Here is a 17,335-nt window from a genome sequence, read left to right on the forward strand (position 1 = left end):
TCCAAGCCATGTAGCTGCTTGTTGATGCTATTTTCCCCAACAAGAACAAATGCTTTCTAGGATTTTAGTTCACCGCTATTTCCCCAGCAGCCAGCACAGGATTTTAGTTCACCGCTATTTCCCCAGCAGCCAGCACAGTGCCTGGCAGGTAGCAGATGTCAGTTCATATTCACAGAGTAAGTGGGTGTTGAAAAGTTCCCTTGAGAAGGTCTGTTTGGATCAAAGGGAAGGTAGGGGCTGATGGGTAAGGGGTTGGCTCAAGGGTCAAATGAGGGACAGGGGAGTTCCCGTTGTGGCTCAGTGGTTAACAAATCTGACTAGGATCCATGAGGTTTTGGGTTCAATCCCTGGCCTTGCTCAGTGAGTTAAGGATCTGGCGTTGCCGGGAGCTGTGGTGTAGGTTGCAGACCCGGCTTGGATCCCGTGTTGCTGTGGCTGTGGCATAGGCCAGTGGCTACAGCTCCGACTTGACCCCTAGCCTGGGAACCTCCATATACTGCGGAGCGGCCCTAGAAAAGGCAAAAAGACAAAAAAAAAAAAAAAAAAAAAAAAGAGAGAGAGGGGACAGGGCCTGATGGGTCTGTCCTCCCAGACTCCATCCTCTGACGCAGGCCAACAAGAGGGGGAAGAAGGTGCAGCGCCTTTAGCAAGGATGCTCTCAGGGTCCCCAGGCTCCCTCACTGGCTGGGGCTGGGGGGTGGCTCTTCCTGGCCACTCATTTTAGAGGTGAGGAAACTGAGGGCGGCTAGAGAGGAGAGTGACTTGGCCGAGGTGGGCTGCCCCAGGCGAAGTCCCACCTACTCCCATGTCCGCCCCACACCCACGGGAGCCTGACTGGTGGCTCTGCCTGAGGATGGTGGGTCTTCTCCCACACGCCTCTTCTTTGGGACTGGAAAAAAGCCATACTTGGCCTGGTGGAAGGAAGCCTTCCCCGGGGAAGGGGCCGGGCGGCGGGCCTTTGGGGGAAGGTGGGGGTAGGACTGGGGGGGCGGGTCCCTGGACGTTCTGCCTGCCTCGCTGGAGAGGAAGGGCCAGCCCGATAACCCCCTTCCCGGGGCTGTCCACCCCCCCACCCCAATCCCCATCCCCTCCCCCTCTCCGGCCCACGTGGGGAAGGCCCTCACAGCCTAAGGGTTCGCCGGGGAACTCCCCAGCCCGGCCTGTGGGTCGAAGCCAAATAAGGCCGGGCTGCTGCAGCCCCGCCCCCGCCCCGCCCCCGCCCCGCCGCCGCACATTCTTCTGCCTTGTAAGGCCCGGCGCCGCGCCCCGCCCCGCGCCCCCACCGCGCCAGCCCGGACCCCACCGACGCCCGGCCAGCCCCGGCTCCGCACCCGCTCCGCGCACCGAGCCGGCGCCTTCTCCGCACCAGGTGGGAGCCCAGGTGGTCTGGAGGCTGCGGTGTGACGGCCGCGGCCCCAACTTGGGGATGGGGCAGGGTGGAGGCGGCTGGGTTTCGGAGGGTCTCAGGGCAAGCGTAGCTGGAAGGGCTGGGGGAACTCTGGCTGGGGCTGGGGAGCAGGGAGACTACTCCTGGCTCCGGAACCAAGGGGGCCTATGACGACGCCAGACTGCCGGCCCGGCCCCTTCGCTGTGAAGTTAGTGATGCCCAGTCCGGGAGGACGGGAGGGGGCTATGGTCGCCGCTGTCCCCTGCCTAGTGGACCTATGGGTGTTACAGACAGGAAACTGAGCCCTGTCAGGGTCCTCCAGAGTATCCGTGTCCCCCCCCCGCCTCCTGGGGTAGGAGAGAGGGATAACTGGGGTAACCTCTGCCCACGCGCTCTGAGGGTATGTGCTGCGCACCCGGGCTTCCCAGCTCTGAGCCCTCTGCGCACCAGGACATATTGGGTGGGGAAGCGCCGCCAAGGGCCCTGGCTCACTCCCTCACCCAGAGAGGCTGCAGGTACTGGTCCCCACTCCTCCCAACGCTCAGATGAGGTGAGTTTACCAAGGAGGCATCCCGCACTGCCAGCTAAAGTGACCACGGCGGGAACACAGGCCTTGTCTTTGCTATTACAGTGGGATTTCAGGCACCAAAAGGGGGAGGTGGCACCCAGCTGCAGCCAGGCTGAGTGCCAGTCCCATCTGATCCCTGGTGTCCAGGACCCCCAGGAGGAAAGGGCACGGATCTAGGGCTAAGAGCCCAGCCTGTTTCTGACCCCAGCCCCTCAACCAAGACTAGAAATTGCCTCTGGTCACAGAGTCCTCAGCCCCTCAACTGCCATCAGCTGACCATGAAAGGCCATCTGCCACCCGCTGATGCAGGCCCAGCCCAGGAGTCCTGGCTTCCAGCTGGACTCTACCTCTCATGGGCATGCCACTTCCTGGGCCTCAACTCTTTTAACTGCACTGTGGGGGACACCCCACTCTCCCCACCCTACTTCCCAATATTGCTGGGATAGACACTGTAAAGTTCAGTGCTCTAAGCCCTATCATGGCCCCTCAACAGAAGAGGGTGGGGTTGGGGTAGCCATGGAGGCAGAGGGGCTGAGCCAGGATCAGAGCAGTGGGTGGGCTCTTGGCCACTCCTGCCCCTGGCCGTGGCTTTCTCTCTCCTCCTGCCACGTCTGCCCTAGAACTTTACAGTCGGGGTGGGAGTACTGACAGTGATGACCATCGCAGCCTCTGCCGGGCACAGTGGACCTCTCCTCGGCTACTTTCTGTGGGTGCCGTGAGTCAGAGTTCCCAGAGGACATCTGGCTCAGGGAAGGACAGGGCCCCACAAGAGAGAATGGCATTCCTAGCCGACGGCACCATCCCACTCTCACCCAAGCTGTGGGTGAGAAAGGCTTTTGTCTACCCACCCTGAACCACATGAGAAACTGAGAGCCAGGTGCATCGGTCCAGTGGGACACAGTGGGACGGTCTCATGACCACAGGCAGCTGTGGCTCTGGGGAAGGGCTAGGGCTGGCCAGCATCCCAGCTCAGGGTTTACTATCGCAAGGCTGAAGACTGAGAATGACTTGAATGGGGTCATGGGACAAAAGCCTGGAGATAGCCCGAGGAGCATTTAAGGCTTCCTGGAGATTCTTGACCACAGGGACTCAGGGCAGAGGAAAGAGCACGGAGCAGTCCCAGGGCCTCGGCCAGCCCACAACCATCCCAGCGGAGGAGCACACAGCCCTAGGTCTTCAGGGACACAGCCCCCAGCAGCCACGACAAGAGTTCAGGGAAAGAGCCCTTGCTGGGCCTCAGCTTCCCCATCTGTACAGTGGGGCCAGTAGGCTGGCCACTGTAACCCTCCCATTCATTCACTAAAACAAGCATCTATTAGCTCCACCGTGGCCTTCGGTGTAAATCAGGATTTACATCAGCCCCGATCAATTGTGAGGGAAAGAGACCTTTAACTGCCTACGGTCAAAGTCAGGGTGGCGGACCTGCTCCCTAAGGGGTGTCTGAAGAACTAGGCTAGAGAAGGAAGGGCATTCCTGGTGTGTGGGGGGATCAAGAAGGAAAGTCTAGGGGTGTCTGGGTAGCCAGAGGTGTAGCTTGGCAGGATGACAAGTGGTGGAAGGAATGCCGTGAGGGACTCCATGGCCAGTCAGAGAGAAGGGCAGGAGGGGTTCGCACAGGGCCTTAAATGCCAGGCCAAGGAGATGACACTTGCTGGAGCAGAGGAGAGGGGTGGCGGGGGGATGGCAGGAAACTTCAAGGGCTTCAAGGTGAAGTGACAGGTGCAGGTCTGGGTCTGTACACAATGGGTGAGACCGGCTGGAGGCTGAGAGGCCAGATCTAAACAAGGGTGACAAGAAGCTGGGGTTCTCAGTCTGGAGGACCTTTAGGCCCCTATAAGCAATGAGGGGTGAGAACAGGAGTAGGGCCCAAGTCAGGCCTATCACCCACCCTTGGGTGCTGGTCAAGTGTGGGCAGGTGGGGGAAGGGAGACTGCCCAGAGCACTGGCCTCCCGAACCTTAGCAGGGAGGGCAGAGGGACGAGGGACGGGGAGGAGGAGGAATGTCAGGAATGCAGGGCCAGGGCCGCTGACCCAGCTCCTTCCTGCTGGTGGGGGCAGGGAGCCTTGGAGCCTCCCAACGTGGACCCACCTTGTCACTTGGAGAGAGCTGGACAGTGTAAATGCTATTAAGGATTAAAGGAGATAAAGCGCCGAAATGGTTGGCATGGAACCCAATCCTAAGTGTCTTACCCAAACAGTCATAGCAAAAATAGCTTCCTCTGTGCCGGGCACCATGCCAGGGGCTTCTCGGGCACTAAGTCAAGTAATCCCTCATGCTGGGCACTCGGATGAGGAAACTCACCCCAGAAGGTGGAGGGAATTGTCTCAGATCACACAGAATCCACCCCGTGTCTGCTTTTGTGATGCACTGGGTGGCAGGAGCCCCAAGGCTGAGGGAGCACAAACACCAGGCTCAGGCACTGACAGGTGAACTAGGGTCAAAGGCTCTCCTCCCCACACCCACTGCTTGCAGGAAAGTCCCACACGCCTGCAGCCAAGATGTCCAGTAAACGGGCCAAGGCCAAGACCACCAAGAAGCGGCCACAGAGGGCCACATCCAATGTCTTCGCGATGTTCGACCAGTCCCAGATCCAGGAGTTTAAGGAGGCCTTCAACATGATCGACCAGAACCGAGATGGCTTCATTGACAAGGAGGACTTGCATGACATGCTGGCCTCACTGGGTGAGCAGGGGCTGGGGGTCTAAGTGGGCCCAGGAGGGGCTTCAGCTGGAGCAGGCAGCAGGGCTGCCCAGCCCTTACGGAACACTTCCTGTGCACTGACACAAGGTACCCGCCCTGGAGGGCAGCTGCCATCCCTTTCTCCACTTAGCAGATAGGGAAACGGGCACAGAGTGGATGGGCACCAGACTTGAACCCAGTCAGGCCCACAGACTTCCCACTGCACAGATGGGGAAGGTCAGGGCACCTCCCCCTCCTTCAGAGGTCACTTGTGCCAGGCTCTGAGGGACTGACTCCAGTGACCTCCAGAATCAGAATCTAGAGCTAAACGGGCTCAGGAATCCAGTACATTTCACCATTGCTCAGATCGGGAAACTGGGGCCCAGAAGCCAAGCCCCCAGACACCAGCCACACCCCCACTTGTGGCTCTGCGCCCCCCTTCCCTCCCCATGTGCTGGCCACAGACAACCCCCCTCAGTCCATTTCTGGCACTCCCTTCTTCCAGGCAAGAGCGTCTGGGCCAGACACTGGCTGAGGAGGGGGGGTCTCTGGCAGCAGAGGCGGCAGCCTATGGCGGATAGGCCTGGGTCAGTCCCTGGCATTGCCGCTCACAGCTGGGCAGCCCTACTCTGTGCCCGCTTCCCCTCCTCTGCCATGGTGACCCTGGCCCTCATGTTCCCCCACCCCCAGGTGTCTGATGGGAGGACCAAGTGACCTGAGGGAGCAGGAGGGCTGACATCAGACACTGTCCCCACCCTCGGCACCACATCTCTCCCAGCCTCAGGCCAGGATCGCCTGAAGCTTCCCTCCCTGATGCAGTCACCAGCTGGAAGGAGGACTGAGGCCTGATGAGGGGAAGAGCTGTGATGTCTTGATGTCACAGCTCTTCAGGCCTCAGCCATCCCATGGGGACACACCAGAGTGTGCGAGGCTCAGAGGAGACAGGGACACCAAGGCTCCCTCACGTTTATGAGGCAGCACCTGCATGTAGGGCCGTAACAGCCCTGGCATCTACCCAGAAAAATCAACACTCCTATTTGTAGCTCATGTCAGTGGGGCCACAGATCTGTCACAGCCTTCTGGATAAAAAACAAGAGCAGCAAATAATAACACTAACGAGAAGCAGCTCTGCAGGTATTATCTTAAATCTCAAAGCAATTCTATTAGGTAGATATGATTACCATTCCCACTTTATAAATGAGGAAACAGGCCCAGAGAGGTTAAGTAACCTGCCCAAGGTCACACAGCTACTAAGTGGTAGAGCTGGGGTTTGAACCGAGCAGTTGATTCAAGTCCACGAGGCCTTACCGATCATTGTTCTGAGCATTTTACAGCCACTGCCTCTTCATCCTCACAATTCTCTTCAGAGGCAGGGAAATAGGCACAGATCTGAGAGTCAAACCCTCACTTGTATGATGCCGAAGCCCACTGGTTTAACTACTATTGAAACTGTGCCTGAGATCTGGGTTCTGGCTGCCTGGGTTTGAATGCTGGCTCCACTCCTTGCTCGCTGTGTGATCAGGGACAAGTCGCCTCACCTCTGTGTCTCAGGCTCCACACCTGCGAAGGGGGCGAGGCTGCTGCCCTCCCACGTGCAGGTGGTGAAAGGTAACCTGATAAGGCACACGGAGCACAGGACCCAGTGAGCGGTGGGCAGATGGGGGCTCTTGTACTTCAGAGAGCCTTATCCACGGCCGATGTCCAGACCTGAGGAGGAAACTGGTCCAGGCCACCAGGAGAGCCAGGGGAGGGACCCGCAGACAGCAGCCCATCCCAGAGATGTTGTAACACTTTACAGAACTTAACTGTCACTCTACTCTCTCCTTCTGTGGGGCCACGAAGAGAGTGGGCAGGGAGGGGACCAGAGGTGATAGCAGGTGCCAATGGCCTTCCCCCTACAGGCAAGAACCCCACGGACGAGTACCTGGAGGGCATGATGAGCGAGGCCCCGGGGCCCATCAACTTCACCATGTTCCTCACCATGTTTGGGGAGAAGCTGAACGGCACGGACCCCGAGGACGTGATCCGCAACGCCTTTGCCTGCTTCGATGAGGAGGCCTCAGGTCAGCAGCCTCCTGAGCGCCTCCCCCAGGGCACACACGTGCGCGCACACACACACATATGCAAGCGAGACCAGGCCGGACAGGACTCGGGGCCCCTTGCCCCAGAGCCCGAAACAGAAATCACCCATCCACTGGTTTCTGTCTCCAGAACTATAAAAGCCGAGCTGCTGTCTGGCTTTCTGCCCCCAAGGCTAGCCAAAACCACCCCCACCCCCCAAGCCTTCCCGCTTCTTAGTCCAGCTGCTGGTCCAACACACTTGGCCTCTGCTTTGGACCTTTCCAGAAACCAAACCACTTCAGGCCCTTCTGGACAACAAGGTAGAGAAACCAGCCCCCATCCTCAGACTCCCGAAGGCCTCCTACCCCACAGCTGGCTGTTCCCGGGGACGGGCCAGAGCAGCACCAGCCGTGGCCGTTTCAGTAGTTCCTCGGGGACCGCAGGCGCACCACAGGCTTCCGCATGTTCAGGATGATTTCCCGACCCCCTCCCCAGCCCCCGACCAGACTGGCAGATTTTCACCCCCACTTTCCCGATCAAATAGGCAACGAGAGGTTAAGTAACTTGCCCAAAGTCACACAGCCAGAAAGAGGGGGAATGAGCATTCAGACTCAGGCAAGGGAACTCTGGGGCTCATGCTCTTAAAGCAGGACATGGCCAGCCCCGCCACGGCCCCATGGGGACACCTCGCTGACAGTCCCAGGGCAGAGCTCTCCCCTCCGGCCCTGGCGACCTCAAACTGAACAGAGACCTGGCCCCTCCCCCGCTACTAGGTCTGCAGGGACTGGTGGGGAGCCCCGGGCCCTGTCTCATGGCTCTGGCCCTGTCCGCAGGCTTCATCCACGAGGACCACCTTCGGGAGCTGCTCACCACCATGGGCGACCGCTTCACAGACGAGGAAGTGGACGAGATGTACCGTGAGGCGCCCATTGATAAGAAAGGCAACTTCAACTACGTGGAGTTCACTCGCATCCTCAAACACGGTGCCAAGGACAAGGACGACTAGCCCCCCCCCCCGCCCGGCCCCCAGGCCCAGGCCCCTGTCCCAGTCACCTGCTCCCCTACACCGTCTGCACTGGCTCCATGCCCACGAGCCCACAGGACCCTCTCAGAGGACCCTCCCTCTGAGGGGTTAGGGGTCCAGCTCCCAGTGGAGGCCGAGAGAGCGCAGTGCCACACAAGGGGCACACAGCCAACGCCAGGCAGGTGTTCCCAGCGTGACCCTCTAAGGAAACACCATTTTCTTGGGAGGTTGACCTGGAGGCACCAAGGGACAGCCCCTCATGACAGCCCAGGCCTCAGCTGTCGCCCACCCCCTCCAGACTGTTCCCTGCAGGAAGGGCCCCATGTCCTGGTCTGGGACACCACTTTGCGTGCACCCCCATGCAGGGTATGAAAGCCCTTCCCCAGCCACTGCCACCAACACTCAAACCTCACCAAGGCCCCTTCTCAGAGGACAGGATGCCAGGCCCCTCCCCTACACCCTGCCCAGCCACCAGAACACCCCCAGGGTTCTCCCCCTCCCCCAGGAGTGTGCTCCAGAAAGTGCGTGCAGGGTAGAGATTTGTCTCGGGGAGGCAGAACCTCTAATAGAAGGCTGAGCACTGCTTCGGGTCTATGTGTCTGTGCTTGGGGTGAAATAAAGGCGCCCCTAGGCCCCAAACACCCTCTCCTCCCGCCCACAGTGGCTGCCTGATCCTCCCCCACCCCCAGGCCCGAGGAAGACCCAACTGTGGTCACCCAGCCCAGCAGTGGGGAGCAGACAGAGGAACTGAGAGGAAAAGCTTTCCCGAGACGGAGGGCAAAGTGGGGAAGACCCACAGGAATCACCACGGCAAACCCCAGTGGGGGGGGGTCCTGGGTCTTGAGGGGGCCTGGGGCAGGGTCACAGACTTTAGGATTAGAGCCTGCATCTCCATGGTCACCTCAACACTCCTGGAAAGTCAGGTGGTCCCGGAATAATAGGGAGGCTTTGGGAACAGTGAAGAGGGTACATCCCATTAGCTCAGAGACAGAGGTGAGAAAGAGGAGGTGAGAACAAAGGGTCTAATGGACTCCCTGCGGTCCTACCGGGCAGCTCCCGGGTGTGCTCTGGGCTGCACCCTCCCCAGCTGGAGGGTCAGTTGGGCACAGGACCAGCAGCACAGCAAGCCACAGCTTTTCACATCCCACAGGCATAAGAGACAGCAGGACGGGGATGCGTGTTACATCAGAATGAGGGGAACACTGACAACTGTGCCTGGGGCATAAGCGGAATGGAAATACTGGTTGAATGGACACGGTCAATAGGGACAGGGACTGAGGTCACCCAGTGGATCTGGGGCAGAGGGAGAGCTGGACCCCGGTCACTGGACCTTCCATGGGGCTCAGGCCATGAGAGGACACATCCCACCTGAGCCCAGCAGGGAGCAGGCGGCTTGGTCCTGCTGCCTTTTCTAAGGGTCATCCAGGGCCAGGCAGCCGCAAAGTCCAAGATCAGAGTGCTGAGCACTAAGGGAACCCTGCCTGGCCCAGGAGGCCTAACCTCCCCCAGGCCTCTGCCCCTATGTGAGCGTCAGGCCCCTTCCGGCCGATCCCTGGTCAGAGTCCCATGAAACTCCCCCTACTGCCTCTGAATTATGCCCCACAAGTTCCTGACCTCGGCTCCCAATGGGGCAGCCCCAAATGAGTTCCAACAAGGCCCAAAGACTCAGAGTGATCCCAATTCCACTGCACTCTTGACCCTGGCCCCAGACTATGAGCCCTGAGCGACCCTGACCCCAGCCTGATGCTGAGCCTGGCCATCTACTCATCATGGCCAGCTCTCAAGGACTCCTAGAGCAATGGCCACGTGTGCCAGCCACAAGTCACTCAGCAGAGCCACTGTGGTATCAAAGGCCTTCCAGGAAGACGGCAGGGACATGTGGTCAGGAACGGACCTCCTCAACCCCTACCCCCAGTTTTGTCACAAGCTTGCTCCCCCTCTGACCCTAGACAGACAGAAGGATTCATACCCAGGTGTGGGCAGGGCAGAACCAGTGCAGTCTCACTGGCTTCAGAGCTGGCCTGGGGCTGATGGGACCCAGGGGCTGGGAAAAGGGAAGTGCTCTGTGTGGAAGGGCAGGACCAGCAGGCCAGGAGCTGCCAGGAGGGAAAGGGTGTTGCAGGGAACGGAAATGGCCTGAAAGAAATGTCTGGGGGCAGGAATGCATGTGGTATATACCCACGAGCCAGCAGGAAGGCAGTTTTTCACACATGAACTAATGAACATCTCACAGCAGCTTTTTAGAAAAGAAACAGCAGCAGCTGTTTTATTTCTCACAAGCAGCATTTGGAGGTACCAGCAAAGCACCCCCAGAACTTTCAAAGTGCGGCACAAAACTCAGATGCCACATCCACATATACACACACAAACACACATACAAGACTGGTGGAGTTAAATGCATGAAGACTAAACACTTCTGTAGGGCTAAAGAAACCATGAACAAAATTAAAATCAAATACACATCAGAAGAAAACAGAGTTAATGACACTATCCTATAAAAAGAGCTTCAACAATTCAGTAAGAAAATGACAACTCAGTAAGAAAAAAATGGGCAAATAATATGAAAAGAGAATCTTAGAAGAAATACAAACACTTAATAGGTATATTTTGAGTGTTCAATACCATCATAAAATTGTAAAAATATTCTATTTTTCCTAGTTTTTTTCCTAGGTGTGTGGGTTTGGGTTTTTTTGGTTTGTTTTTGTTTTTGTTTTTTTGCCACCCCACAGCATATGGAGTTCCTGGGCCAGGGATCAGATCCAAGTCACAGTTGTGGTCCGCACCACAGCTGTGGCAGGAATGCTGGATCCTTTAACCCACTGTGCTGGACCGGGGATTGAGCCCGCATCCTGGCACTGCAGAGATGCCACTGATCCCCGTGTGCCACAGTGGGAACTCCAGTTTATTCTAGTTTTAATTCTTACGCTTAGATCTTTGATGAAAGTGCCTGGATTTCTGACAATTATATTCCGAGGAACAACAGTTCTATCTGGAAAAAGTTGTGTGACCTCCGACAACTCACATGATAGTGTTACATTTATTTTCCAATTCGTTTTTTCTTAATTAAAAAAGTTTTTAACTGTGATAAAATACACACAACATAAAATTTACCATCTCAACCACTTTTTCCCTGTCAAGGACATTCACATTACTGTGTAACCATCACCACCATCTCCAGGATCTTTTCATCTCCCCTAACTGGCACTCTTCCCTTTAAACACTAACTCCCCATTCCCCCTCTCCTCAGGCCCTGGCAACCACCAGTCTACTTTCTGCCTCAATGACTTTGACTACTCTACGTATCTCATTTAAGTGGAATCACACAGTACTTGGCCTTTTGGGCCTGGCTTATTTCACTTAGCACAAGGTCCTCAAGGTCCACCCACACTGTGGCCTGTGTCAGAATGGCCTTCCTTTTTAAGGCTGCATAATATTCTGTTGTGTGTATGTACCACAATTTGCTTATCTATCCATCCACCCATGGATGCTTGGGTTGTTTCCACCTTTTGGCTATTGTGAATGATGCTGCTACGAACATGGACAGTGATCACGTTTTTAGTAAATTGTAGAGCATCTACTATGTGCCAGGCACATAATAGGCACTGGAGGCCTCAAAATGGACAAATCAGAGTTCTGATATTAAAGGGGCTCACACAGTCATGGGAATACTGTCCAGAAAGCAGACAACAATGAGTAGTTCAGTATGACAGGGTCACACAGGGTATGGGGATGCCCTCAGGTGGGAAAGGAGGCCTGGATCCATAGATCAGGCCAGGTTCCCTCAGGCAAAGGAAACCACTAGTGCAGAAGCCTGAGGTCACAGCTAAAGGGCCTCTAGCACCTCAAAAGGACAAAGAGGCTGAGCTGTTGCTGCCTGCACCAACAAACCAGACACTCCTAGGACACCAGAGGGAAGTTAAGGGAACTGTCAATACCACCTACTAACGAAGAATCCCCTGGGGCCAGGGTTGAGCCCCAGCGGATGAGTGGGGATGTGTAAAGTGAAGAGGGGATATGCAGCAGCTCAAAGCAGAACAGGGGTTCTGGGAGGGGTGGAAGTCTCTGGGCTGTGATTTTTGCCTCACCATTTATCTGGAGCATCAGGGTAACCTTGGGACAAAGGCTGGAGACCACCGAAGCCCCTAGGTGGTTCTCTTACACCCAAAGCCAAAAAAAAAAAAAAAAAAAAAAAGGAAAAAAAGAAAGAGTGCCTGAGCTTGCTTCTAAGTATTGGCAAAATTAATTGAACCAGTGATTAAAAATCTTCCCACAAAGACAACACGGGCCCAGATAATTTTATAGGCATGTTCTGCCAAACTCTCAAGGAACAGATCATCCTGATTTTTTATTTAGACTACTCTAGCACAGCTACAACAGTGAAAATAAAACAGAGAAAATACCTGCAGATCATATATCTGGTAAGAGACATATATAAGAATTCTCACAATTTAATAACAAAAAGACAACCCAGTTTTAAGATGGGCAAGGTATATGAATAGATATTTCTCCAAAGAAGATATGCAGTCAATAAACAAATACAAAGATGCTCAACATTAGGGAAATGGATTGCAGTAGTAATAATAATAATAATAATAATAATAATAATAAAACCCAGAATAACAAGTGCTGGGGAGGATGTGGAGGAATTAGAACCTTCATACACTCCTGGAGGAAATATAAAATAGTGCAGCTGCTTTGGAAAAGTCTGACAGTTCCTCAAAAGGGTAAACACAGGGTGACCATATGACCCAGTAATTCTAGTCCTAGTACAAACCCAAGAACACAAAAACACACATCCACACAAAAACTTGAACACAAATGTTCATAGCAGCATTATTCAAAATAGTTGAAAAATAGAAACAACCCAAGAATTCCTGCTGTGGCACAACAGGATAGGCAGCGTCTTGAGAGCACTGGAATGCAGGTTCAATCCCCAGCCCTGCACAACGGGTTAAGGATCTGGCATTGACACAGCTGAGGTTTAGGTCACATCTGTGGCTTGGATCTGATCCCTGGCCCAGGGAACTCCATAATGCCTTGGAACAGCCCAAAAAAAAAAAAAAAAAAAAAAAAAAGAAAGAAAAGAAAAGAAACAACCCAGATGTCCATCAACTGATGAATGGATAAATAAACATGCCATATCCATGCTCTGGAATAATATTCAGCAACAGAAATAATGAAGTACTGATTCGTGCTACAACATGGATACACCCCAAAAATATTACCCAATCCAACATCCATACATGATAAAAACGCTTACCAAAGTGAGTATACAGGGAACATATCTTAACATAATAAAAGTCATTTATGACAAATCCACAGCCAATATAACACTCAACAGAGAACAGCTGAAAGCCTTCCTGCTAAAATGTGGAACAAGACAAGGATGCCCACTCTTACCACTTTTATTCAAGATAGTATTGGAAGCAATCAGACAAACAAAAGGAATTAAATAAAAGGTATCCAAATTGGAAGAAAAGGGTAATATTGTCACTCTATGCAGGTGACATGATACTATACATAAAAAATCCTAAGGACTCCACACAAAAACTATCCAAACTAATGAACAAATCCAGCAAAGTAGCAGGATACAAGATTAACATTCAGAAACCAGTTGCATTTTTGTATATAAACAATGAAATATTTAAAAAGGAATATAAAAAAATACCTTTTAAAATAGCACCAAAAAAATAAAATACCTAGGTATAAACCTGACCAAGGAGGTGAAAGACTTATAAGCTGAGAACTATAAAACATTAATCAAGGAAATTAAAGAGGATTCAAAAGAATGGAAAGATATCCAATGCTCCTAGACTGGAAGAATTAATATTGTTAAAATGGCCATAATACTCAAAGTAATCTATAGTTTTAATGTGAGCCTTATCAAATTACTTGTTACATTTTTCACAGAACTATAAAAAATAACCCCCAAATTTATATGGAACCACAAAAGACCCAGAATTTCCAAAGCAATCCTGAGGGGGGAAAAAAAAAAAAAAAAAAAAAGTAGGAGGCATAACCCTCCCAGACTTCAGACAATATTACAAAGCTACAGTAATCAAGACAGTGTGGTATGGTATCAAAACAGACATACAGACCAATGGAACAGAATAGAGAGCCCAGAAATAAACCCAGACGCCTATGGTCAATTAACCTTCAATGAAGGAGACAAGAATATAAAATGAGAAAAAGGCAGTCTCTTCAGCAAGTGGTGCTGGGAAAACCTGACAGCTGCATGAAAATCAATGAAACACAGGCTCACACCATGCACAAAAATAAACTCAAAATGCTTAAAGACTTAAACATAAGACACAACACCATAGAACTCCTAGAAGAGAACATAGGCAAAACATTCTCTGACATAAACCATACAAATATTTTCTTAGGTCATCTCCAAAAGCAATAGAAATAAAAACAAAAATAAACAAATGGGACCTAATCAAACTAAAAACTTTTGTACAGCAAAGGAAACCATTAAAAAAAAAAAAAAAAAACGAAAAGACAACCTACAGAATGGGAGAAAATAGTTGCAAAGGATGCAACTGACAAGGGCTTAATCTCCAAAATATACAAACAACTGGAGTTCCCGTCGTGGCACAGTGGGTGGCGAATCCGACTAAGAACCATGAGGGCAGTCCCTGCCCTTGCTCAGTGGGTTAACGATCCGGCATTGCCATGAGCTGTGGTGTAGGTCATAGACGCAGCTCGGGTCCTGCATTGCTGTGGCTCTGGTGTAGGCTGATGGCTACAGCTCCAATTAGACCCCTAGCCGGGGAACCTCCATATGCCGCTGGAGCGGCCCAAAGAAATAGCAAAAAGACCAAAAAAAAAAAAAAAAAAAAAAAAAATATATATATATATATATATATATATATATATACACACACAAACAACTCACACAACTCAACAACAACAACAAAAAAAACACACACCCCAACTGAAAAATGGGCAGAAGACCATGAAAAAATGCTCAACATCACTCATTATTAGAGAAATGAAAATCAAAACTATACTGAGGTACCACCTCACACTGGTCAGAATGGCCAGCATTAATAAGTCTACAAATAGGAGTTCCTGTTGTGGTATAGCAGAAATGAATTCAACTAGGAACCATGAGGTTGTGAGTTCAAGCCCTGGCCTCGCTCATTGAGTTAAGGATCCAGCACTGGCATAAGCTGTGGCGTAGGTTGCAGATGAGGCTTAGATCCTCCCCTGCTGTGGCTGTGGTGTAGGTCGCAGACACAGCTTGGATCTGATGTTGCTGTGACTGTGGCTTAGGCTGGCAGCTGTAGCTCCAAATGGACCCATAGCCTGGGAACCTCCATATGCCACAGATGCAGCCCTAAAAGGCAAAAAAAAAAAAAAAAAAAAAAAAAAGTCTACAAATAACAAATGCTGGAGAGGGTGTGGAGAAAAGGTAACCTTCCTACACTATTGGTGGGAATGTAAATTGGTAAAACCACTACGGAAAACAGTACGGAGGGTCCTCAAAAAACTAAATACAGAACTACCATATGATCTATCAATCCTACTCCTGGGCATATAGCCAGACAAAACTACAATTGAAAAGTGTACATGCACCCATATGTTCATAGCAGCACTACTTACAATAGCCAAGACATGAAAACAACCTAAATGTCCATTGAATGGATTAAGAAGATGTGGCATATATACACAATGGAATACCATTCAGCCATAAAAATGAAATAATGCCATTTGCAGCAACATGGATTCAACTAGAGATTCTCATACTAAGTGAAGTAAGTCTGAAAGAGAAGGACAAATACCATAGGATATCACTTATATGTGGAATCTAAAATATGGCATAAATAAACCTATCTACAAAACAGAAACAGACGCAAGGACATAGAGAACAGATGTGTGGTTGCCAAGGGAGAGGGGGGAAGAAGTGGGATGGATAGGAGTTTGGGGTTAGTGGATGTAAACTGTTACATTTATAATGAATAAGCAATGAGGCCCTACTATACAGCACATGGAACTATATGCAATCTCCTGGGATAGACCATAATGGAAGATAAAATGAGAAAAGTAATGTGTATATATATGTATGACTGGGTCACTTTGCTCTGTATAGCAGATATCGGTACAACAGTGTAAAGCAACTATACTTTTATGTAAAAAAAATTCAACTAAAAAAAAAAAGGAGATGGAGTTCCCGTCGTGGTGCATGGTTCCGACTAGGAACCATGAGGTTGCAGGTTTGATCCCTGGCCTTGCTCAGTGGGTTAAGGATCCAGCGTTGCCATGAGCTGTGATGTAGGTCGAAGACGCAGCTCAGATCCCGAGTTGCTGTGGCTCTGGCGTAGGCCAGCAGCTACAGCTCCGATTAGACCCCTAGTCTGGGAATCTCCATATGCTACAGGTATGGCCTTAGAAAAGACAAAAAAAAAAAAAAAAGAAGTTCCTCTTGTGGCTCAGTGGTAATGAACCCAACCAGTATCCATAAGATCTTGGGTTCCATCTCTGGCCCTGCACAGTGGGTTAAGGATCGGGCATTGCTGTGAGCTGTGGTGTAGGTTACAGACATGGGTCAGATCTGCTGTTGCTGGGACTGTGGTGTAGGCCAGGAGCTGCAGCTCTGATTTGATCTCTAGCCTGGGAACTTCCATATGCCTCAGGTGCAGCCCTTAAAAAAAAAAAAAGAAAGAAAGAAAAAAGAAAAAACTGACAGACACGGAGGAAAAAATTACCCTAAATGAAACAAGTCATAACAAAAGACCACATATTGCATGAGTCTATTTATATGAAACAGCCAAAATAGGCAAATCTATAGAAAATATGTTAGATTAGCGTTGGTCTAGGGCTGGCGCACAGAGGATGCAGAAAGAGAGTGAAATTATGATGGCTGCACAACTCTTTTGTTTTTTTTATATAATTGTTTTTTTTATATAATTTTTTCTTTTTTCCTTTTTTCAGCTGCTCCACAGCATAACGAGTTCCTGGGCCAGGGATCAGCAGCTACACCACCAGATGCTTTAGCCCACTGTGCTAGGCTGGGGATTGAACCTGCATCTGGTGCTGCAGAAACACCGCTGATACCATTGCACCACAGCAGGAACTCCCACAACTCTTTAAATCTGCTAAAATTAATTGAGCTATACACTTTAAATCGGTGAATTTTATGATATGTAAATTATATAACAATGAAGCTATTAAAACAAACAATAGCTAGCCAAAAAAAACCTCCTGGAGTTCCCTGGTAGTCCAGCAGTTAATGATTTGGCATTGCCACTGCTGTGGCTCCATCCCTAGCCCAGGAAAACTTCTGTATGCCACAGATGTAGCAAAACAAAACAAAACACCTCCTAAGCTAACATTTTTGTAAAGCTTGGTTTTGTTTTCCTCTTCAAAAATTAGCACTTTTTTTTTTTTTTTTTTTTTTTTGTCTTTTCAGGGCTGCACCCACGGCATATGGAAGTTCCTAGGCTAGGGGCTAAATCACAGCTACAGCTGCTGGCCTACACCACAGCCATAGCAACATCAGATCTGAGCTGCCACAGTGACCTTCACCAGAACTCACAGCAATGCCAGATTCTTAACCCACCGAGTGAGGACAGGGATTGAACCCCCGTCCTCATGCATACCAGCCCGATT

The 17,335-nt window shown here is 51.3% G+C and overlaps 1 protein-coding gene and 1 long non-coding RNA gene across 5 annotated transcripts in view; one reads left to right on the forward strand and one right to left on the reverse strand.

Moving 5' to 3' along the window:
- LOC110257438 (uncharacterized) overlaps positions 1–17,335 on the reverse strand; it is a 69,396-nt gene that overhangs the window by 15,790 nt on the left and 36,271 nt on the right. The window lies entirely within an intron of this gene.
- MYL9 (myosin light chain 9) lies at positions 1,244–8,303 on the forward strand. Of its 2 annotated transcripts, none has more exon segments than NM_001244472.1 (4): positions 1,244–1,369; positions 4,429–4,638; positions 6,537–6,698; positions 7,530–8,303. In NM_001244472.1, coding segments are annotated over 3 exon segments (519 nt in total). In that variant the 5' UTR covers positions 1,244–1,369; positions 4,429–4,454; the 3' UTR covers positions 7,703–8,303.

The sequence above is a fragment of the Sus scrofa genome, chromosome 17, assembly GCF_054392235.1.
Source record: "Sus scrofa isolate SSC_HxYL_T2T_F1_AM1 chromosome 17, Sscrofa_HxYL_maternal_Yorkshire_Landrace_v2.0, whole genome shotgun sequence".
Taxonomy (NCBI): Eukaryota; Metazoa; Chordata; class Mammalia; order Artiodactyla; family Suidae; genus Sus; species Sus scrofa.

What these genes read in the sequence shown, in the direction of transcription:
- MYL9 (XM_085002704.1), top strand. Translation starts at nt 4,455, where the DNA reads ATGTCCAGTAAACGGGCCAAGGCCAAGACCACCAAGAAGCGGCCACAG. An exon ending in TGACATGCTGGCCTCACTGG is followed by an intron (nt 4,639 to 6,536) that starts GTGAGCAGGGGC and finishes TTCCCCCTACAG; the next exon opens with GCAAGAACCCCACGGACGAG. An exon ending in GCCTCCCCCAGGGCACACAC is followed by an intron (nt 6,737 to 7,270) that starts GTGCGCGCACAC and finishes ACTTGCCCAAAG; the next exon opens with TCACACAGCCAGAAAGAGGG.